Source organism: Colletotrichum chrysophilum (assembly GCF_026319265.1).
Source record: "Colletotrichum chrysophilum strain AFK26 chromosome Unknown scaffold_22, whole genome shotgun sequence".
Lineage (NCBI taxonomy): Eukaryota > Fungi > Ascomycota > Sordariomycetes > Glomerellales > Glomerellaceae > Colletotrichum > Colletotrichum chrysophilum.
In genome coordinates, this window is record NW_026517309.1 from 169049 (window position 1) to 187377 (window position 18329).

An 18329-nucleotide genomic window follows, 5' to 3' on the forward strand; every position below is an offset into this window, starting at 1 on the left:
ATCCGGTCTACGGCTGCGGAGTCAAAACTTGGACGGAGCAGGAGCAGGGTCCAAATAAGCTTTGTCGCCGCGCGCAGACATCGGGGACGGACGCGACCCTCCTCGGACTGGCTGACTGCATTACGGCCAGGAGAAGTCAAGGCAACGATAGGTCAGACTCTGGACCACGGCAAATGAGGGATCGAGCCATCTCAAGGACAAACCAGGAAGGCGGGGGAGAGGGTTGGAGAAGAAGAGGTTTAGCGCACGGGACTGACAAGCTGACATGCAGCGCTTTCGTAGCAGAAAGAAAACCTTCTTTTGTTCGTTTTTGCCGTTTGCCCACGAACGATCCCTGGAATTGGAGTATTTAGACTTCTCGACACCATTTGCAGAATAATGGTTCGAAGATGGATGGTGGCCGAGGTTTGACCGAATGATTGAATTTTCGTCTGCCTTTAGTTCCATCTCAGCTCCGTCTCTTTCAAGGATCATCGAATGACAACCCCGGGTTATGGGTCGTAATATCGCCGACCACCGCCGACTACCGGCCGCGACGTCTTGGGCTGTGTGGCAGATTGTCATCAAAGTCTGTGACTATCAGTCACAAACGAATGTTGGGAAAAACAAGTCCTTAATTCACACATTGACTGAACTAATAGGGCATCCATGTCCACACATGTTATTTGCCGTTCGCATGTACCGACAACGCCCTTAAACAAATGCAATATCACCATGCCAAACACCGTATGCTCAGTGGCTTTTACCTGCCGTGGAAAAGGACGTTGTTGCGGTCGTCGACGTTGACCAACGTGTACTCGGCCAGCTGGGGGTATTCGAAACCCAGAGTGACGGCGAGTAGGTTGGGCTCGGTCCAAGTAGGACGCAGGCCACGTGCTTCCATACGCTCCCACCAGTCGAGGTACGTCTTGGAGTTCCTCACTGTGAAGAAGTGGATCTCAACCATGAGCTGGCCGATGGGGAACTCTCCGCTGGCAAAGTCGGCCATGAGACCGTCTATGGCCTCGAACTCGGCCTCCTCAATGTCCATCTTGAGAATGTCACTGTGATGTCGCCATGTCAGTGGTTATGTTCAGCGTGGAGGTCAGGAGTGGGAAGCATTGCGTACATGTACTGATGACCGTTCATTTCCATCAAGTCCCTAATGCTGTAGAAAGGAGGGGTCGCGTTCAGGTCCGTCTTTCCGGCAATACCGACCTGGAGGAACTGGGCACGAGCACGGTTGGAAGCCTCGAGCTGTTCGCCAAAGTCGACAACGGAGAAGTCGTACGCCCAGACGTAGCAAGGCGTGCGGCTCAGCATTTCGTTCTCTGAATGGCGAGCCTTGTCAGGAAACACCATCGCCAATACTCAGTGATATGGCGGGTAACTCACCGAAGCTAGACTCGTCACGAACGCCGAACGAGTAAATGACACACTGCTTGTTCTTGGGGAAGTTGACGTAGTGCGACATTCCGCATACCCACTTGCCGCCGTCTCCCATGCGGCCAACACGCTCCATCTCGTGAGGGCAGCTCCATGAAGCTGGAGTAAAATCCCAGATCGAATACGGGCTCGTCTTGTAAATTTCCGCGTTGATGGCAGGGAACCTGATGGATGTGAAGACATATGGTCAGCCGTGGGTTTCCTGAACTATGGACGTGGGATAACGGGGAGGGCATTCATACATGGGCATCTTGGAAGCATCACCGTAATCGGCAGCGATCATCTCGTGACGCTGTCGGACCGTCTTCTTCCATAGAGCCTCGGATCTCTCCATGGCCTCACGCAGGGAGGGACGGCCGGATCTGAGCTGGGTGATGGAGCCAACCTTGTTTGCCGCCCACTCCTTGGCCTGGGGTGCGGAGCCGCCGATGGCAGACAGGAAGGCGAGCACAAAGAGCAATCCGGCAGCCAGCCAGAGCATCTGGACGATGCGGCGATTGTTGGCGGGCAAACTCATGATGGAGTTTGGTTGCTAAATCGAGAGTCAAGATGTGACTATGCTCCGATTGTGGATCCAGGAGAAAGGCGGGCTGCTTTCGTAGAAAGCGGAGGATGAAGAGAAGATGATTGAAGAGCTGGTGGCTCAGGTAAGGTAGATTAAGTAGAATGAGGGAGGGGCGTTGCCAGAATGTACACTGCAGCCCTTGAATGTTTGTAAGCGTGGCTTCCCACCGTGGGTGGACACGGAAGTCTCGATCTAGTACCTGCTCAAAAAGGGAAGTATATTTAATCGCAGGAAAGAAGGGGCGACTTCCATCCTCCTTCCTACACGTTCCAAGGGACATGTTGGATTGGAGAAGCTGAAGAGAGAGAGGCTTCTCGGCGGGAGGCGGAGGCCAGGGATGATGAGACCCGGCATGCTCAAGCCAACACAAGGGTGCACCAGGGTCTGTCCTCACTTCAAACATTTGCCTGTTGATTCAAGGGGGATTCAACGCGTGCCATACATTCCTGCACATCTCCAAAACCTCACGAGCTTCTTTGCTCGACTGCCAGTGCAAACGCCACCTCCCTAGGCTAAACTATCACCGACGCCATGCTTTGTTGTACTCACTCAGCTGAAGACGAAGCCTCCGCACACCAGTCAATCGCTGGCGATAGCAGCCACCACATGCCTAATGGTCTTCTCGCGCTGGCTGAGCGCCACTGTGGGTGGTGCAATTATAAATGATATTTTAGCATTGCTGGCTTTAACTCGAAAGGTACATTAAACGATGCAGGCCAGTATCCTGACAGACAAGGGAGAAAACAACCGGACACCTATCCCATCCCACCCGCTACTCCTCGTCGTATTCCTTCCAACAAACTATGATTATCGCGCTCCAATCTCCTTCTTGACCAACACGCACATCGCCTCCATACAGTCGATGCTCGCAATCTCATGCGAGAAGGGGTATTTGGTGGCACCGACCGGTTCAACATGAGCCTCGTACGCCGGCAGGCTCATCATATCGTCCAAGATCTCGTACAGGAAACGCATGAAGGTGCGCTTCGTGGCGTCGGTCCTGGATGGGTCGCCCTGCCACGAGGTCAAGTAGCTGGTGTGCAGGTCCTCGATGATGTAGATACCGCCGGGGCGGACGTACTGCCACAGCTCGTGGAGACTGACTTCCTGCTGCCGCATGCTGTGGCCACCGTCGTCGATGAGGATGTCTAGGAGACCATCGGCCGTGGCAGCGGCACCCGCTGCGTGGAGGAAAGACGGATTGGCCTGGTCGCCGAAGTGGACCGCCGCCTGAGGATGCTCGGCAGCCCATGCCTTGCCACAAGCCTGGTTGTACTCAATGATGTTGATCTCCAGTTGGGGGAAGTACTGGATCCAAGTCGAGAACGAGGCGCCGGGACCGTACGACTACGATGGTGTAAGCTTGCGGACGGGGAGGAGATGTAGGAGCCCAGACTTACCATGCCGCAGCCGAGACCGATCTCGAGCATCTTGACGTGGCTGTCGCGGAAGGCCGGGAGGTACTTGTCATACAGGACGGCGTAGTTGTGGTCCGTCACCTTGTCCGTGCCGGAGTCCTTGGCCAGGTCGGCGAATGTCGGCCGCTTGTCGTGCTTGCCGTCGTAGGTAGACACATGTCCTGGCCTGTAAGTGTGGCCATTGCTGCCGGCACTGCGATTGAAATGTCAGCATCATAGGCCGTTCAGTTGCATATAATGAGAGGCTTTGGGGCGAGGACGCACTTATTCCATCCTGTCGTTTGCTTGATAGACTCCGGCACACCCTCACGCGAGACGTGAACCGTGGCAAGGAGGAGGAGGAGTGTGGCACCAGCGAAGAAGATCGACAGGTACCTCCTGTTGGCGGACACGTTGGAAATCGGAGTCTGCATCGTGATGGTAATGTTAAAGCCGATGCTCTCTGCTGGACTACCGAATTGTGTGAAGAATAAAGGCTTGAATAGTGGAGAGAGAAGATGGGCAACGAACGGCGAGCGTCCTGCTCGTTTAATACTTCACGTACAACTACTGATCATTCTGTCCTGATCGTCAGTTTTCCATCCGCTTATGTTTCCAGTCTCGTCTGCGCTCGGCATTCGTTCCAAAATACCTGGAGCAAAGCTGGCTTCGTCCTACCCAACTGTAACTGGCGGCAACTAAGCGACCCCATCTTGGGTCACTAATGAGATTGGTCGGTACTATCGATTGTCCGAAAACGGCGTTCAACGATGTCGCGGGGCTCTGCTTGGTTGTATGGACGGTGATGTAAAGGCTTGGAGGCATCCCTCTTATTCGCTTGTGAGACCAAGTGCTTAACGTTTTCGGCCTCTTCTACATGTGGAGCCCTCTCGAGATTCCCTCGTTACTTTGCTCAGAGGTAGCGCAATACTGTAGGCACTGGGGGTATCTCCCTACTGGCTGCCCCGCGCTGACGGTTTGGGGAAAAAGCCCATGTCTCGGGGAATATGTAGATATGACCATCCGCAATAACTCTCTGTCCACGGCAACGTTCATCCCCGACGTGTTCGCGATCCAGAGCATTTCGTGAAACAGTGTTTCGATCCCATCCGCGATGGCATTGGCACCAGGAATGTGTACATCAGCGCCGCTTTCCACGCCCAGTGACATTGTCTAGAAAAGAGGCAAATCTTACCTTCGTTATCTTCTGAGAACAGCGCCAAGTGTACTCTTGGGGTCAGAGGAAGGATAAGGTATCCAGTAGAGGGATGTCTTAACCTCTACCTGTATCCCCATCGTCTTCTCTGGTGAAGAAAACAAGACGCGAGAGATTATGTAACAACTCAACCTTTTATCGTTGCTTTTTCTACGTGAAATCCCTCTTCCTTTGAGTCTTATTCCGACCACGTTTTGACCGCATAGAACGTAGGAACGTAGGGAAAATCACTTCTGTGTGTTGCTCGTTTGTTCTACTTACTTGGCTTGAAGTGGATGCGTACCTGTTCATCTTCCGGGACGATGGCAGATCTGGACTTTTTGAAAGAGAGTTAGCCTGTCTCGCGACATCGATGCGCCATCATATGCGGCGGGCCGAAAAGGTCGCTAGTCTCGGGACTCGATGGGGAGAAAGCTCGGATGCCGCTTCAGATTTCCTGCATCTTCGATTCGGGTGCCGGTTCCGTTTCAAACAAAACGCAGCGACGGGCCGTCCTGTGAATCCTGTATCTGAGTCCGAGCGAGATGGCCGGTTTCCCGCTAAGCCTGTGGAAGCAAAGAATGTTTCTGACGGGGGCTTGACGTCAGAAGAGGTTGCCGGGCCGCATCCGTGAGAACTAGCACCATCAAGCGAACTTAGCCGCCCGCGGATGTGTCTGGCTGTTTTCGGCGACGCTCATGTTTAGCAGCAACGGTTGGTCTTGGGTTGATGAGTCACTGTTCCTCATCGAAAGAAATAAAAACTATGATACCGGTAATTGTCCCGAGAAAAACAACATGGTTTCATTATAAAACTGTGGATGCCCTTCCCAGGCTTCAATGTGGTCTGCGCTTCGGTACGCGAATGACGTGTGTTGGAGAGTTGGTAAAGCTTGTCGTGGGAAAAGCTCGCAGAGATGGAGTTCTTGATTGATTGAACTCGAGCTTAAGCCTTCCCGGTAGGGCTGTTCTTGAAAGAGGTCTTTCTCTGGGATCATCCATGATAGGATTCGCAGGATGCAAGCCAAGCCAGGGGAATTAGCCACGCCAGGAAAAGAAGCTCTGTCACTGCCACGCGACCAGTGAGAATCCTTCGACGCCTCGTCTGCGAATTGACCACCGCCCACTTTTCAGACTCTCCTCGCGGCGCGCATATTCCATGCCATAGCTTCTTCCCGGACCTGAGACGTTTCTTCGCGGCCTTTGCTTCGATATTCTGACTTCTTGGGAAAGTTGCCGGCACTGATACTTTGCTCACGGACGGGAGAAGACCGGTAGGATTTCCATCGACGGACGTTGTCCGCGCCCAGGACAGGGTGAGCCACAAGCCTTTTCGGCACAGTCTGCCGTGGCCCGTCCGTGTACATGGTTCGCATGTCGAAGATCTCAAACCTCGCCCTTCTGAGTGGGAAACGTCCAAACTCTCCGTCGCCTTCGCGCCTCTAGGAAGGGTTCCGGGTGTCATGGCAAGCTCCTTGCAGCAACCTTGGCTTTCTGCCCACCGGCCGGTTTAGCCCTTTTCGCTGCACGAGACCGCGTCCCCTTCCGTCCGGTTTCTGGAAGAATCACAGGCTTCCTGGGTCGGGCAATTTCTGGTTATCTTCTTACTGGCATTCCATGTCCGAACGTCGAACGCTGCGATGCGCCGAAGACCAGTCTCGCCTGGACCTGTGCTACGGAATCCCAGGTCAGACTGAGCTTGCGCCCCTCGGCCGAGTAATCATCAAGCCAAAGGCACATGCCAAGTGGGCTGTTTCCATGCAGCATGGGGTTATCTGCACCTATCAACTTCCTTCCTTCGGCGTTGCGCTCCTCAATGCAAGGGCGCGCTGCTCCAAGAGTCGCAGGTATACTCTCGCCTTGCGAACTTTGCTCAAGGCGCAGTTGTCGGAGGAATATACAAGCCATGGAAGTCCCTGCCGCATCGCCACCAATAGTTGCGACGACCAAAGGCTTCCATCATTCATACGGGTCTTTTCTTTCTATATAGAGTACTGTTGAGAAGGATATTTATCTCGTTATCGCTCTTGTCAAGTTGTACGCGTTTCCACAACAGACCTATTGAACCCAGCGTTCACACCAAGTAACTAGTGTTCACCACTCAATCTGGCACATTGCTCTAAATTTTACAAAGTGAGTCCATCTGGCGACTGATTGTGAGAAGACCCTGTTCACACCTCTTTCCAGTTACCCGCATCGTTACTTGCCAGCCATGGACTACCAGAGTTCCCGCAGCTCAAGTCGCCAGACGTCAAGGTCAAGCCCTGGGCAAAGAGACGCCAGCGAAAGATCTCGCGAAGGTTCTCAGTACGTCAAGATGGCAGAAAGTGAACGACGACGAGAGGTCCCTCAAGGTCGCAGCGGTTACAACCGCACTCGGGATCACGGGATGTCGACCAAGGGGAGATCAGGCTACAACTAAGCTGGCCTCGATGCCTGTTGATCAGGCCAAAACGAAATCAAAACATAGACACATTAGAATGGGTTCGGCGTTTATAGAATAATCCTTTGGACACAGTCATAGAAAAGACACTTGGGCAATCCAAAATCATGCATTCAATCTATTCACATACACAAAGCAAACAAGCCTTCCGGTCCAATTTCAAAATACCTCACCGTCCTCTGACAGCTTGCCTCCCACCAATCCAAGTTTTCCGTGTAAATCTGCCGGAGTGCTGTTGTCCTCCGTGGATATCAGATACACTCTCCAAATTTCGACGACCGCGCCAGAACAAACTTCGCCAGAAGAAACCGAATCCAAGATACAAAGAAAAGCTGATGATACAGTAGACAGGAGCACAGTGCTCCGGAAGGCCGTCTCCTTCCCCTCACGCATCGCCGTCGCAAGCCGACTGCGACTCTAGACAAGCCTGCCATCCGTCAATCAAGGGTCCGACCCATCCGACTCGTCCGACTCAAAGGTATCATCCTCTTCGTTAGGGTTCCTGAGCGGGCAAACGCAGTTGCAATCCGGGCAAGGTTCATTCTCATCGTCCACAACGGGGCGTAGCACTCGGCAGCGGCAGGCCCACCAAACCGGGCCGGTCTCTGAATCGAAGCGCCGGTAGCGCCGGTAAAAGTGGAGACGGACGCCGCAACCCACACAGAACTGCCGCAAGGGTTCAATGTTTACTGATTCGGGGTATTTGCGCTTCTTGTTGAACGGTCTGTAATTTCCGTTGGCTTTCAGGATGGCGTAGGCGGGCTGGTCCTTGCCGAATCTGTCTTCTCCGTACTTCTCGTAGCAGTAGTAACAGGTGCGACCACTTCCGCTAGGCTCACTTCGGTCGCGCTCTATGCTGGCCGCCAACAGTGTCCCTTTTGCGTTTGCGGATTTTTGAATCTTGTCTTTGTACCAATCGCTTGAGTCAAAGAGTTTCTTCAGTGTCACCGCGTCCAATTGACCAAACTCTTCCTCTCTCGATTCAGGAGTCATACTCTGCAGCCTTAGTGAGAGGACGTCGATCGAAGCCTCTTGGCTCAGCTTCTCCTCCGGCTGGCGATCCAACGATAATGCGCCGCTGTTGCTTGCGGAGCTTGCTACTGAGCCCCTCTTGGCCCGTCTGTTGGATTGTTGCCCGTATAGCGAATTGGAATCGGTGTTGGCGTGTTGTCCGGACTGGGGATTGCCGTTTGTATTGACCGAACCGAGGGGCATGATAGGAGACGAACCCTCATCACAGCTGATGAGCCTGGACTGAGGAGACGCAGAACATCTATGGCTCTGCATAGGGGGGTACATGGACGGTTGGTGGTAAGGCGGTGGAAAAGCTCGAGATGCAACGAGTGAAGATGGAATCGGTGAGTTGGATGGTGAAGGAACAAAACAGTGCACTTGATGTTGGACAGGCTGAGGCGTGGGCTGCTGGACGTATCGGTGGTGAGGAGGAGATAGCGCGGTAGGCTGTTGAAGAAGAGTATCGACAGAGAGAAGTCGTGTTCTGTATTCTGAGCCTTCGGGCTCTTGGCTTGGTGTGCGGGCCTTCTTGGCCATCGGTGCTGTGGATGATTCAGAGTTTTCCGTTTTGGTTGAGTGTGGAAGACGTCGCTTTATCAGAGTTAATAAGCGGCTGGCGTCAACTGAAGGATGACGAGAACGTCCGGATCGGCGAAAGGCCAATGCGGGACTTTGAGGATTGGGTTCCCAGGTTTCCACTGGAGACGAGTACTGATTCTGTTCGCCACCAAAGGTCTCCATGTCGTATAGGTTCGGGGCTCGCTTTGGTTGGTGGCAGCCTCGAGAAGGTTGTTGGGTCGTTCGCTCAGCTGCTTGCTGGGAAGTGCGTCTTTCCTGGACGCTGATGGCCATCTTGAGAGGCTCTCCGACGTCTAGTGAGGTTGAACGTTTCTGTGCGGATGTCCCTTGATGGAGTCAGACGACAGCGACGTGAGCGAAGACGGAGAGACAAACTTGAAAAGGATGAGGTGGAAGAGAGATACAGTGTGTTCGTATCGTATGAGGAGGCTGGTGAAGAAGAAAAGAGGGTACGAGGTGAGTTCTCCGCACTGGCTCTTATATGCTAGCAGAGCCCAGGTACCGGGGATGTTGGACAAAAGAACGCGGGCTTTGAGACAGGAGCGCTACCACAGACCGGGAGAAAAGAGAAATCAAGCTCAAGGTAAAAGGAAGGCGACATGCACCCTGACAAGCGATGGATGCCTACCGGCATATCAACAACGATAACGTGACAAGGGGTGGGGTAAGGTAGAAGAAAACTGTCAAGGGAAAAGACGCCAACATCGAACGGATACCGTATCCGACCACGACGAGCTTTCCACTTTAGAACCGTCCATCCATTGTAGCGACGGTATCGCAAGCCCACAAAGCCCTACAGCTCAAGTCCGAGATACCACCATGCAAGCATTCATGGGTTTCGTAAGGTGCTGATGCATCACCGCCGGCTAGGACCACACCGGCATGGATCTTCGGGAGGACCAACGGCGCCAGCAGAGACTGCAGACTGGCGCAGAGCACGCCCTACCAGTTGCGGTCCGATGCAACGCTGTTGTTGGCGGTGTATGTCCACCAGCATTTGTCTCTCTCTCTCTCGCTACACGCAGCGCTGGTCGATGTGGGCCAACGGGTGACCAGGTTCTTGAACTCTCCTGGAGTCTCGACAACTCGAGGGCGTCTGCCCGCTAGTCCCTGTCGTCGGCGACTGTCCAAAAAAAGGCTGCAAGTGGGGGCATCTTGGCGAACATGGTGCAGGGAAAAGAAACGATCGATCAATATCTAGACCCCAGTGGTAGGAGCCGCTAGTCCTAGAGGGGAGGGTGGAAGGGGGGACAGGAGGGGCGATGGATACCCTCCAAGGTCGACACAGACTCTGGTCCTCCTGCAAAGTCCAGATAACCCTCCCCCACCCTAGGGTATGAGTAGCCTGTTATTTATTTAAATTTCTCTTATATTAGTCTTAGTATACTACTTTATCCCTTAACTCTTATAGTTATCCTGCTTTTTTTATACGATCTAAATTATTAATAAAGCTTATAATAAACTAGCTTTATACTTAGTAAGTATTAGTTATTAAAGCTACTAAGTAAAGTTATAATCTCTACTCTTAGAACTAATATAAAATAAGTATTATTAGTATTATAATAAGAAATTAACTAAAATATTCTTATATATTTTAATACTTAAGTATTATAAACTAATTTTTTAATCATAGTTTAGTAGTATTAAGTTTATAAAGAATCCCTATAAATAGTATAAGTTATAGTTTTTAATAATAAAAATATACTTCTTAAAATAAACTTCTAAATAAATTAAAAAATTAATATTATATTTAAAATAAATAAGGAGTTTCTTAAGTATAGAATTTATATTATAAAGTAATAATCTATATATTTAATAAATAAAGAGAGTACTAACTATTTATTATATTACCACGTTTTTTATATAAAGTAAGGTTTTTATAACTTTAGTAGTTATAGTTATTATAAAGAAAAGTTATTTATATTTTATTAATTTTATTTTTATCTCTTTAGAGACCTCTATATCTTCTAATACTAAGTATAGTACTCCTATGTTTACTTATTAGGTTATATCTCTTAGGGTTACTTAGTCCTTTACTATATCTGTACCTTGCTGTATATTGTACCTCGGCAAAGTCCAGATATCCGGTAAAACATCCCGGGTTCTAGGTTCACAATGAAGTTGGTCTGCAAGTCGTGTCCCAGAAGTTACACAACGTAACACTGTCGCCGCCTCATATTCCGACTTCTCGGACCAATGGACCTCATCTATCCGTCCTCCTCCATCGGTCTGATATTTGAGGACGAAGCTGTCACTTTTTCAAGAAAATCGTTCGGGCACAACCTCTCGACAGCGTCTCTGGTCTCATGGACGGAGAGAGAGAAATGAGAAAAGATGCATGATTGGATAATGTGGACGACCATGAACACGACACAGCCTGTGCGTACGGGAACCAACAACCCCTGCCTCTGTCTTCTGGGCAGAACTGTGTATCCCAGCATCGTTCTCCACGCGATGGACAGATGGATTATGTATGCTGCTAGCCTTTAAACTACGCAAGATGGCCAAATGTGCATTGGTCTTTGTATGTCATCTGCAGCACCGTTGGCAAGGATTCATCAACCTTGCGTCTGAAGTCACCCTCTTGATCCCCGGTCACAGCTTGTCTCTCCCAATCGTAGACTGCGAGGTCGCAATGAATCCACGAAGGAGGCACGCACGAAGAAGAGAGAGCAGATCCATAAGGGCTATCAAAAAAATTGCTCAGGCGCTCGAATCGCCGGAGCGCGCCCAGCCTGCTAGTCGGAAGCAAACTGCAGGTCGCATACGCCGTACTGGTGAACGGGAAAAGGGAAATTACGTAGTATGTCCAATGTGACAAAATGTGTGATAGTAATTTAGTGTGCATGTCGACCCGTCCCGTCGGGTCCAATACCACCATCTCACACATTTCAAGGCTCGTTCAAGGTGCTCAACCTCTGTTGGTGCGGTCCTGTCGAGGCTGGCCTGGTCCATGATTGGCTCTCTCCTACCCTTGTCAATCTTGTTGGAGTTTCGATGACCACCGGACCGGGGTTGTGAGGTCCGAGAAACATCACCGGGCAGGGGTGTAAGCAAATTCATCAACGGTCCTTAGTGCCAACAATGACAATATCAGCGATTGATCTGAGCGCTGCCCTCAGTCTTGTGGGCCGCTCGACGCTCGGAAGACGTAGGCTTGCATCCGGGACTGGAGACGCCCTCGATCATGGACACGAAATGGAGAGCGCCGGAACCCCGCCTGTTATTCCCGGTCTCTAGCTCGGTTCTGAATGGGTACCAAGCCCACGGTCGTCGGAGGAGGAGATCGGCCCCGATGGCTCGCTGCGGTCCGTCCGTGGAGCGATCAGTTCCGTCTACGTTGTTGGAGCTTGAGATTTCCTCTTTTCATCTCTGCGCACCGGCCCCCGAGCAGCTGGGAATCCAATCTGAGGAAGCCAAAGGACGGTAATGTTCACCCTCCTGCTCCGCCTCTTGCTGCCCACCCCCTCCTCTTTTCCAAAATACCCCTGCTGGTACAGCACTTGGCGGGTACGTGACATCCACGACCCGGCCTGGCCTACATCCTAATAGCATGATCAGTCCCCTGCGGTCGGCCGCCCTGCAGTCCATGTTTGCTTCCCCTTCTGTCACCCAACGCGCGCGTCCTGCATCAGGTTGATATGGAGAATACTTGCGGTTGGTGGCGCAAAGACGTTGGCGCAGTTGCCGGGATAAGCGCGGTAACTTAGCCTTTAATTGGACACTGTACGAGTTACGAGGTCTAATTCGTTGCGTCTCTTGTAATCACGTCTCCTTGCTTCAAAAGACTACCATGAGAAACGTACCGTCGCCCCAGGGTGCCGGACGGACCTGTCCAACCCCGGGCCCCGGGACGTAAAGACGTAAATACCTGGCACGTTGACACACACTGGCACACTGGCAAGCTAGCAAGCTGGCACACCGGCTGACCAGGGTCCCCGCCATGGTGTGCGGGCTTGCAGGCATGTTCGGTGTTCGGGGCCAACGCGGCTCGATCTGGTCTCCGCCTCTAATTCCCTTGTGAACCAAGATGCACTAAGTTGTACGCCAGCAGTGTGAGGGGGACAAGAGGGCATCGGAGAGGAGAGAACAGTGGCGAAAGAGAACAACCGAAGCCAGCCGGCGCAGACTGACCGTAGTGGCCTTATCAGATGTAGGGTCTACGAGGAGAGCATGGCGACTTCAGCCCTCACCAGTCCGCGAGACGTCCGAAGTAAAGTCTTCTCAGGCTCGTTGCCACGTGGATAATGTGTCAGTTGTCAGTTGAGAAGGACGTGCACAGCAAACAATGGCCTTCCATTTCATGCCATCTCATCATTCATTCAGTTGATCGTTTCACAGCGTCGGGCATTACCTGATCAAGCCACAAGATGGTGACCAGTAATTCTCCGGTCGTCCACGTCTGATTGGTGTCGCCAACTTGTGGCGTACTTGGTCGCCGACTTCGACGGAGCTTCTTCTGGGCGCACACAGATAGATACATGCGATCCTGGGTAGGACAGAAATCGATCTATCCGAGGACTCGAGTCACACAAAATCAACGCTGGAGACGCATTCACGCTGTCGACGATTTCAGGCGAGCCGCTCATCGCGGCGCGGGAAAAGGGGGCGAGGGGGCCAAAAGGGGGGGAAGATTGGCGGTGACACCAACGCCGCCGCAGTGCCACTGCGGGATGACTCGTCAGATGCGGCGAGGAAGCTTGGGAAGAAGTGCTCTGGGCGGCGGAAGACTCGTCAGATATCATGCCACACCTGAATGGAGTTTGAAGTCAGCATTGAGGCCTGAAACTGGCCAGCTGAATGGCGGTCACATATGATGGGAGCGCTCGGGGAGACGGTGAGTGGCAGTACAGCATCGCAGCAGGCACCTCAGCACTCGTCATCCTTCGAAAATTCCAGGAGGCGACCCAGCGGACTGGTTTAGGTCGGCGATGTCCACTCATTTAGGCAAAGTGAGGATACTGTGCCGCTGCTTTGAAGACAGCCACAGAGAAGGGCCGAAGAGCTGCTGAATGGTGCCGCTGGGATTTGGAATTCTCCATCACGACTCCGTCATGTTCACGTCTAAACTGATAGCATGGAACAACATCGGAAGGCAAAAGGGTTGGTATGATACTGATGCTATCAGCAGACCGCCCGGCGAGCAGCAAAGGTCTGGTGGATCTCCATGGTTCCAACAACGGCTGTTGCTCGCATGCGGCCTTCATGTAGCAAGCTGACGTGGGCAACAGCGACGTCCTGCAGCGTTGGTGTAGCAAACCTGACGTTGGCGACAGGAGATTCCCTACTGCAGATGTCGTATTGAGGCATGACGAATAGCGAACTGAGGAAGCGGACACGGAGGCGGACACGGAGAGAGAGTCCTTGGCCTTGGGTTCCAACTTCCTGCTCGATCTCCCCTGAACACAACAAGCGATGACAACAACGTCTCTCAGGAGCGAAGATCGAGAGCGAATGACAGGAGCCAAGAACTCCCTCTCAGCCGATCTCAGCCATCTTGGGTCCTGCGGGCGTCGTCCATCAAGACGACAAACATTGTTCCAAAACCGCCTTCTTGCGTCGAAGCCAGATGAAGGTACGCTGTCCAAGGGGCTCGCCTAGGGACGCAATTCATTTGGAATGTTCCATGATGGAAGTAACATGCATGCTGAATCTCGACCGCTTCTTGGAGAGGCTGTCGAAGGGGGTAGGGCTACGCCGGGGGTTTGGCCACATGGACTGGACCGACGTTGGCGATAATCCGTGCTCATGTCGAAAGAGTTGCCTCTTCTAAGCGCCCAGACGTATGCAGTTTGCTTCGACCCCCATTTACCTGGGGTTATACACGGTTCCCGTGCGCAGCTGTAACGGAAACGCAGATGCTGAAAGCAACCAATGAAACCAACTCCAACGGCGTCAACTCCGGTAGACCAATCACGAGTTGCATGGGGGAAAGGAGTAGCCACCACTCACTTCGTTTAGCCAGCCTGACTGCTGCTACTACTGCTGCTAAACTAGTCTTTGTCAACCATGATAAAGCCGCGAACTGAACGTCAAACCGCTCGAGAGGTTGTCAGGGGAATCGCATACGCTCAATCCGGTGAAAACCCCCGGCTAGCTGACCGGTTCATGTTGACGTTCAACGGTACTAAGAGGAGCTGGAGCCGGGAATAGCTTCATGCTGCGGGGACGTACACAACGTCACAGCCCCCATTCACCACCACCCTCGTCATGTCAACGGGCGGCGGGTACCAGTGCTAAAAGCAACCCTCATGACACACCCAGGGGCGTGATTCTCTGGTGAGGGGTAGGTAGACCACGTTGTTTTCCCAACCTGTCTTGCAATATTGGGACATGACGATAGCAGTGGACACGCAATGCGAGGTCCTTTCGTCTCTCATTAGCCTTCCTCCTGCGCTCTTCCGGGTATCGGGGAGAATGCCCGGCCGTGTGTTTGCACTAACAAGACGAGCGTAACTACAGACATGGGTGGGCATCTGGGAAAGTGGTGCTGTCACTCGGCCGAGTCTCGCAGTCTTCGTCGATCTTGGTTGGTACGACAAGTGTGAGAACTCAAAAAGCGGCGGAGCCTCCTGGACGAGAGGACAGTCAGGGATCAGCGATGTTCTCAGATGGCGAATAGATTGTGAACCTCGCCCGAGCAGCAGGACCTCGAGTCTCGACCGTACTTGAAGTGGAGCATCGGACTACGGAGTCTGACATTGGGCTGGACTTGGGCTTGGGTTTGGGCTTGGGCGGAGAGCCAGTTGATTCTAAAGAGTGGTAATAATACCACAATACAAATTGTCCCTCAGGTCACATCAAGCAGACGATCTCTTATTCCCGTGCTGCAGACGTGTTTTGACATGCCATAAACAAGCAGCAATTCACGAGTCCCAGCTTTCCAGCAAGTCTTGGCTTTGCAGTTGCAGTGACTCCTGGCTTTCCAATTCACAACGTCTCATACGGAGTACCCCGTGAACAAGCTGGACAGACCAACCATACGTATGCCACGCTCCGCTCCAAGTGCCTGCCGGCGGGATAGACAGGACGAGCTGCCATATTATGGCACCCCGGCCCGTGGTTCACCGGTCCCCGTAGACGTTGAATGGCACGATGGCATGCATACCGTCATGTCCAACGCCACATCTCGCGGTGGTGGCTCCATTGAGGCTCCCCAAGGTCTAACGTATCCACTGGAACGGCAACCTGGCTCATGTTGCGCCAGATCCCTTGGACTGCTACAAAGGCACATCAAAGTGGAAGAAGGCGGCAACGCGGCGGTTACTTCCTCACTTTCCCCGATAGAGCAAATGCGGATTGGCCACACAGGACAAGCGTGCGTCCAACTCACGAAGAGGCTACAGGGGGGTTTCGCTTGTTGGTAAGATTGTGACCAACCGGACCTCGTCGACATATTGAACGAGACCACCACCAGCAGGTTTATCAAGCGCCCAGATCCTCGCCAGCGGTGCGGGTCTGCCCATGTGTGGCCCAACAGACGAGCAAAACGGTATGAGGGGGCTAATGCGAAGATGCCTAACGGATGTGCTCGTCTGTCGAACGTGTGGTCGACGTCTTCTGTCTTCTGAACCCAGCCACATCCAATTTGTTCGAACGTGTGGTCAAATCAAAGTGTGACTAGGGAATCGCTCCTCCAGACTTCTGAAAGAGTAGTAGGAGGAGTAGAAGGAGCATGAGACTTTCTCAGCTGGCTGGGGGACCGACAAGGTCTGGTTGCTCCTCCGGCCTGGTCCTCCGTCCGACTTCGAAGGGTGATGGGCGCCAACACGACGAAGGCCCCCGCAGGACCAGTGATGATCTCCAACGTCAAACTCGTTCAGCGGGGAGGAGACAGTATCCAGGTTCAACCTGCACCATGGTAGCACTCGTCGTGGAGTACGCGGTCGATAGGGCGAGATGCGGACATCCTAGACTTCATCACCTCTTGATGGAGGGAGGTGCTCGCGGGGAGGAGGGTGGTCGTTGTTTTCCTCGCTGAGAATCAAAACAAAACGGATGACGGTTACGGCTCTCCCTCCCAAGACGACCAACAACAAAACTCATTTACATTATCGCCAGGGATGTGCGCGTTCGTATTGGAAGGTAGCGAGAGTCCCAGTCCCCGGACGAATGTTTATGCTGTTGGTAGATGGACAGGGAAGCAAGCAGCAGCAGCCGGCGCGAAGAGGCCCTGGGTACTGACGGTTGTTGCTGCTGCTCACTTTGGGCGGAATTGGGTCCGGGAGATCGGGGGAGCATGCCGGTGACGAGTGAAATGGCTCGGAAGACGGTTTTGGGAAAGACGATGGAGAGAGATGGAGGGGGCAGTCCATGTCATGCCAGCCTTGGGAGCGGGCGGGCAAGACGGTGGCCATGTCCGAGCAGTTGGAACTTGGGCTCTCTCTCTCTCTCTCTCTCTCTCTCTCTCTCTGTCTCCTCCTCGCAGGGAACATCTACCGTAGCATTAGCATTCATAAGAGGAAAACCGTCGCAGCCAGCGCAGCCCAGACCGGGTGCGTGTGGGATATGAGGAGCGACGAAGGAGAAATGAGAAAAACCCGAGAGTTCGGGAATACCTGCACCCACCTGCCTGCACCACAACTGAAATTTCTGCCTGCACGGCGACTGGATGGATTTGGATTCGGTTTGCATTGACAGTTACTCAGCGTTCATAACTGTAATGCAGTCGGACGAGGGACGACAACGTGGGAGAGGAGCGCGCAAACTCAAGCGCGCCATCACGCCAGACCAGACCCCTTTGCGCCAAATGCCATTCCAAAGCTGGGAATCAATGCATTTCCCGCTTCTTCCCCCGCTCCCAATAGACTTTGGTCTACGGTTCATTGACACCTCGAGCCCTGAGTTCTTCCCCTCTCGGTGAACAAACCCCGTGGATAAAAGTTGGCTTCTGCTTTCGTGATCCCCCACTCGAGGGCGGGAGGTGCCTGGCGGGAAGCATATCTCTCTTCCGCAAGCATCACATCGTGGACCAGGGGCCTGCTGGGCGGAGTCGTACGGGAGGTGGACTGGTCATCTCCTGCACCGAGCGCCGGGCCAGACTGATATGTTCCGAACAGAGTTAAGCGAGAAGAGAGGGGGGCCAGGGCAGAGGAGCACTGAGGAGGCGCCGTTTGGGCGTCTGCGCCTCGGACGTGTCTTGCACGTGTTTTGGGACCGTTGGTGCTTTGTCTCTTGTCCTCAGTCGCCGTTTGGTCGAGGGGCCCAGCACCCGCGGATCGTTCCGGCCCGTCAGGAAGAACCTGGGACGAGAGAGAACTGAGGAGTGAGGAGTGAGAAAGCAAAAGGATACTGGATGATGCCCGATACGCGGCCGCGGTGAACCACCCAAAGACGAAGGGGAGGAACCGGGGCGAAGGGTCCCAATCTCCCCCCGTTCCAACAGATGGGTAGCAGGGCAGTCCCCCGAATTGCCAACACGCAGTTCCTGAACTCTTTTCGCTCTCGTCCTCGCAGCGGACCTTCACTCAGGTGCTGGTCCCAGCCCGCAGAGAACATCCCAATGCAAAGGCAGACGCGGTTCTTGTCGTCGCCAACAACCGCGGCGCATCCCAACGCGCGTCCATTGCCTCTTGCAGAGGAGGGTCGGCAAACAGCAGGAGAGAGTCCAGAGCTGCGAATAGCGCATTAAGCTTACCCATTACCCAACGATTCTGCCACTCTGATGCTTGTTGTTGTCTGTCATTGGGAAGATTGGGGAGGGAAAAGAGGG

General features: G+C 53.1%; 3 protein-coding genes across 3 annotated transcripts; all 3 read right to left on the reverse strand.

Annotated features, from left to right (window-relative positions):
- Window positions 1-742: 742 nt before the first annotated feature.
- On the reverse strand, window positions 743-1942 carry COL26b_003811 (uncharacterized protein; the record flags this gene model as incomplete). The annotated part of the gene is made up of 4 exons (XM_053176700.1): window positions 743-1043; window positions 1109-1310; window positions 1375-1589; window positions 1668-1942. 4 exons carry the CDS (start codon window positions 1940-1942, stop codon window positions 743-745), a joined length of 993 nt encoding a protein of 330 aa, XP_053039310.1.
- An 855-nt stretch (window positions 1943-2797) lies between these two features.
- On the reverse strand, window positions 2798-3821 carry COL26b_003812 (uncharacterized protein; the record flags this gene model as incomplete). The annotated part of the gene is made up of 3 exons (XM_053176701.1): window positions 2798-3337; window positions 3391-3601; window positions 3673-3821. 3 exons carry the CDS (start codon window positions 3819-3821, stop codon window positions 2798-2800), a joined length of 900 nt encoding a protein of 299 aa, XP_053039311.1.
- Window positions 3822-7465: 3644 nt separating this feature from the next.
- On the reverse strand, window positions 7466-8239 carry COL26b_003813 (uncharacterized protein; the record flags this gene model as incomplete). Its single annotated transcript, XM_053176702.1, has 2 exons — window positions 7466-7690; window positions 7715-8239. 2 exons carry the CDS (start codon window positions 8237-8239, stop codon window positions 7466-7468), a joined length of 750 nt encoding a protein of 249 aa, XP_053039312.1.
- Window positions 8240-18329: the final 10090 nt, after the last annotated feature.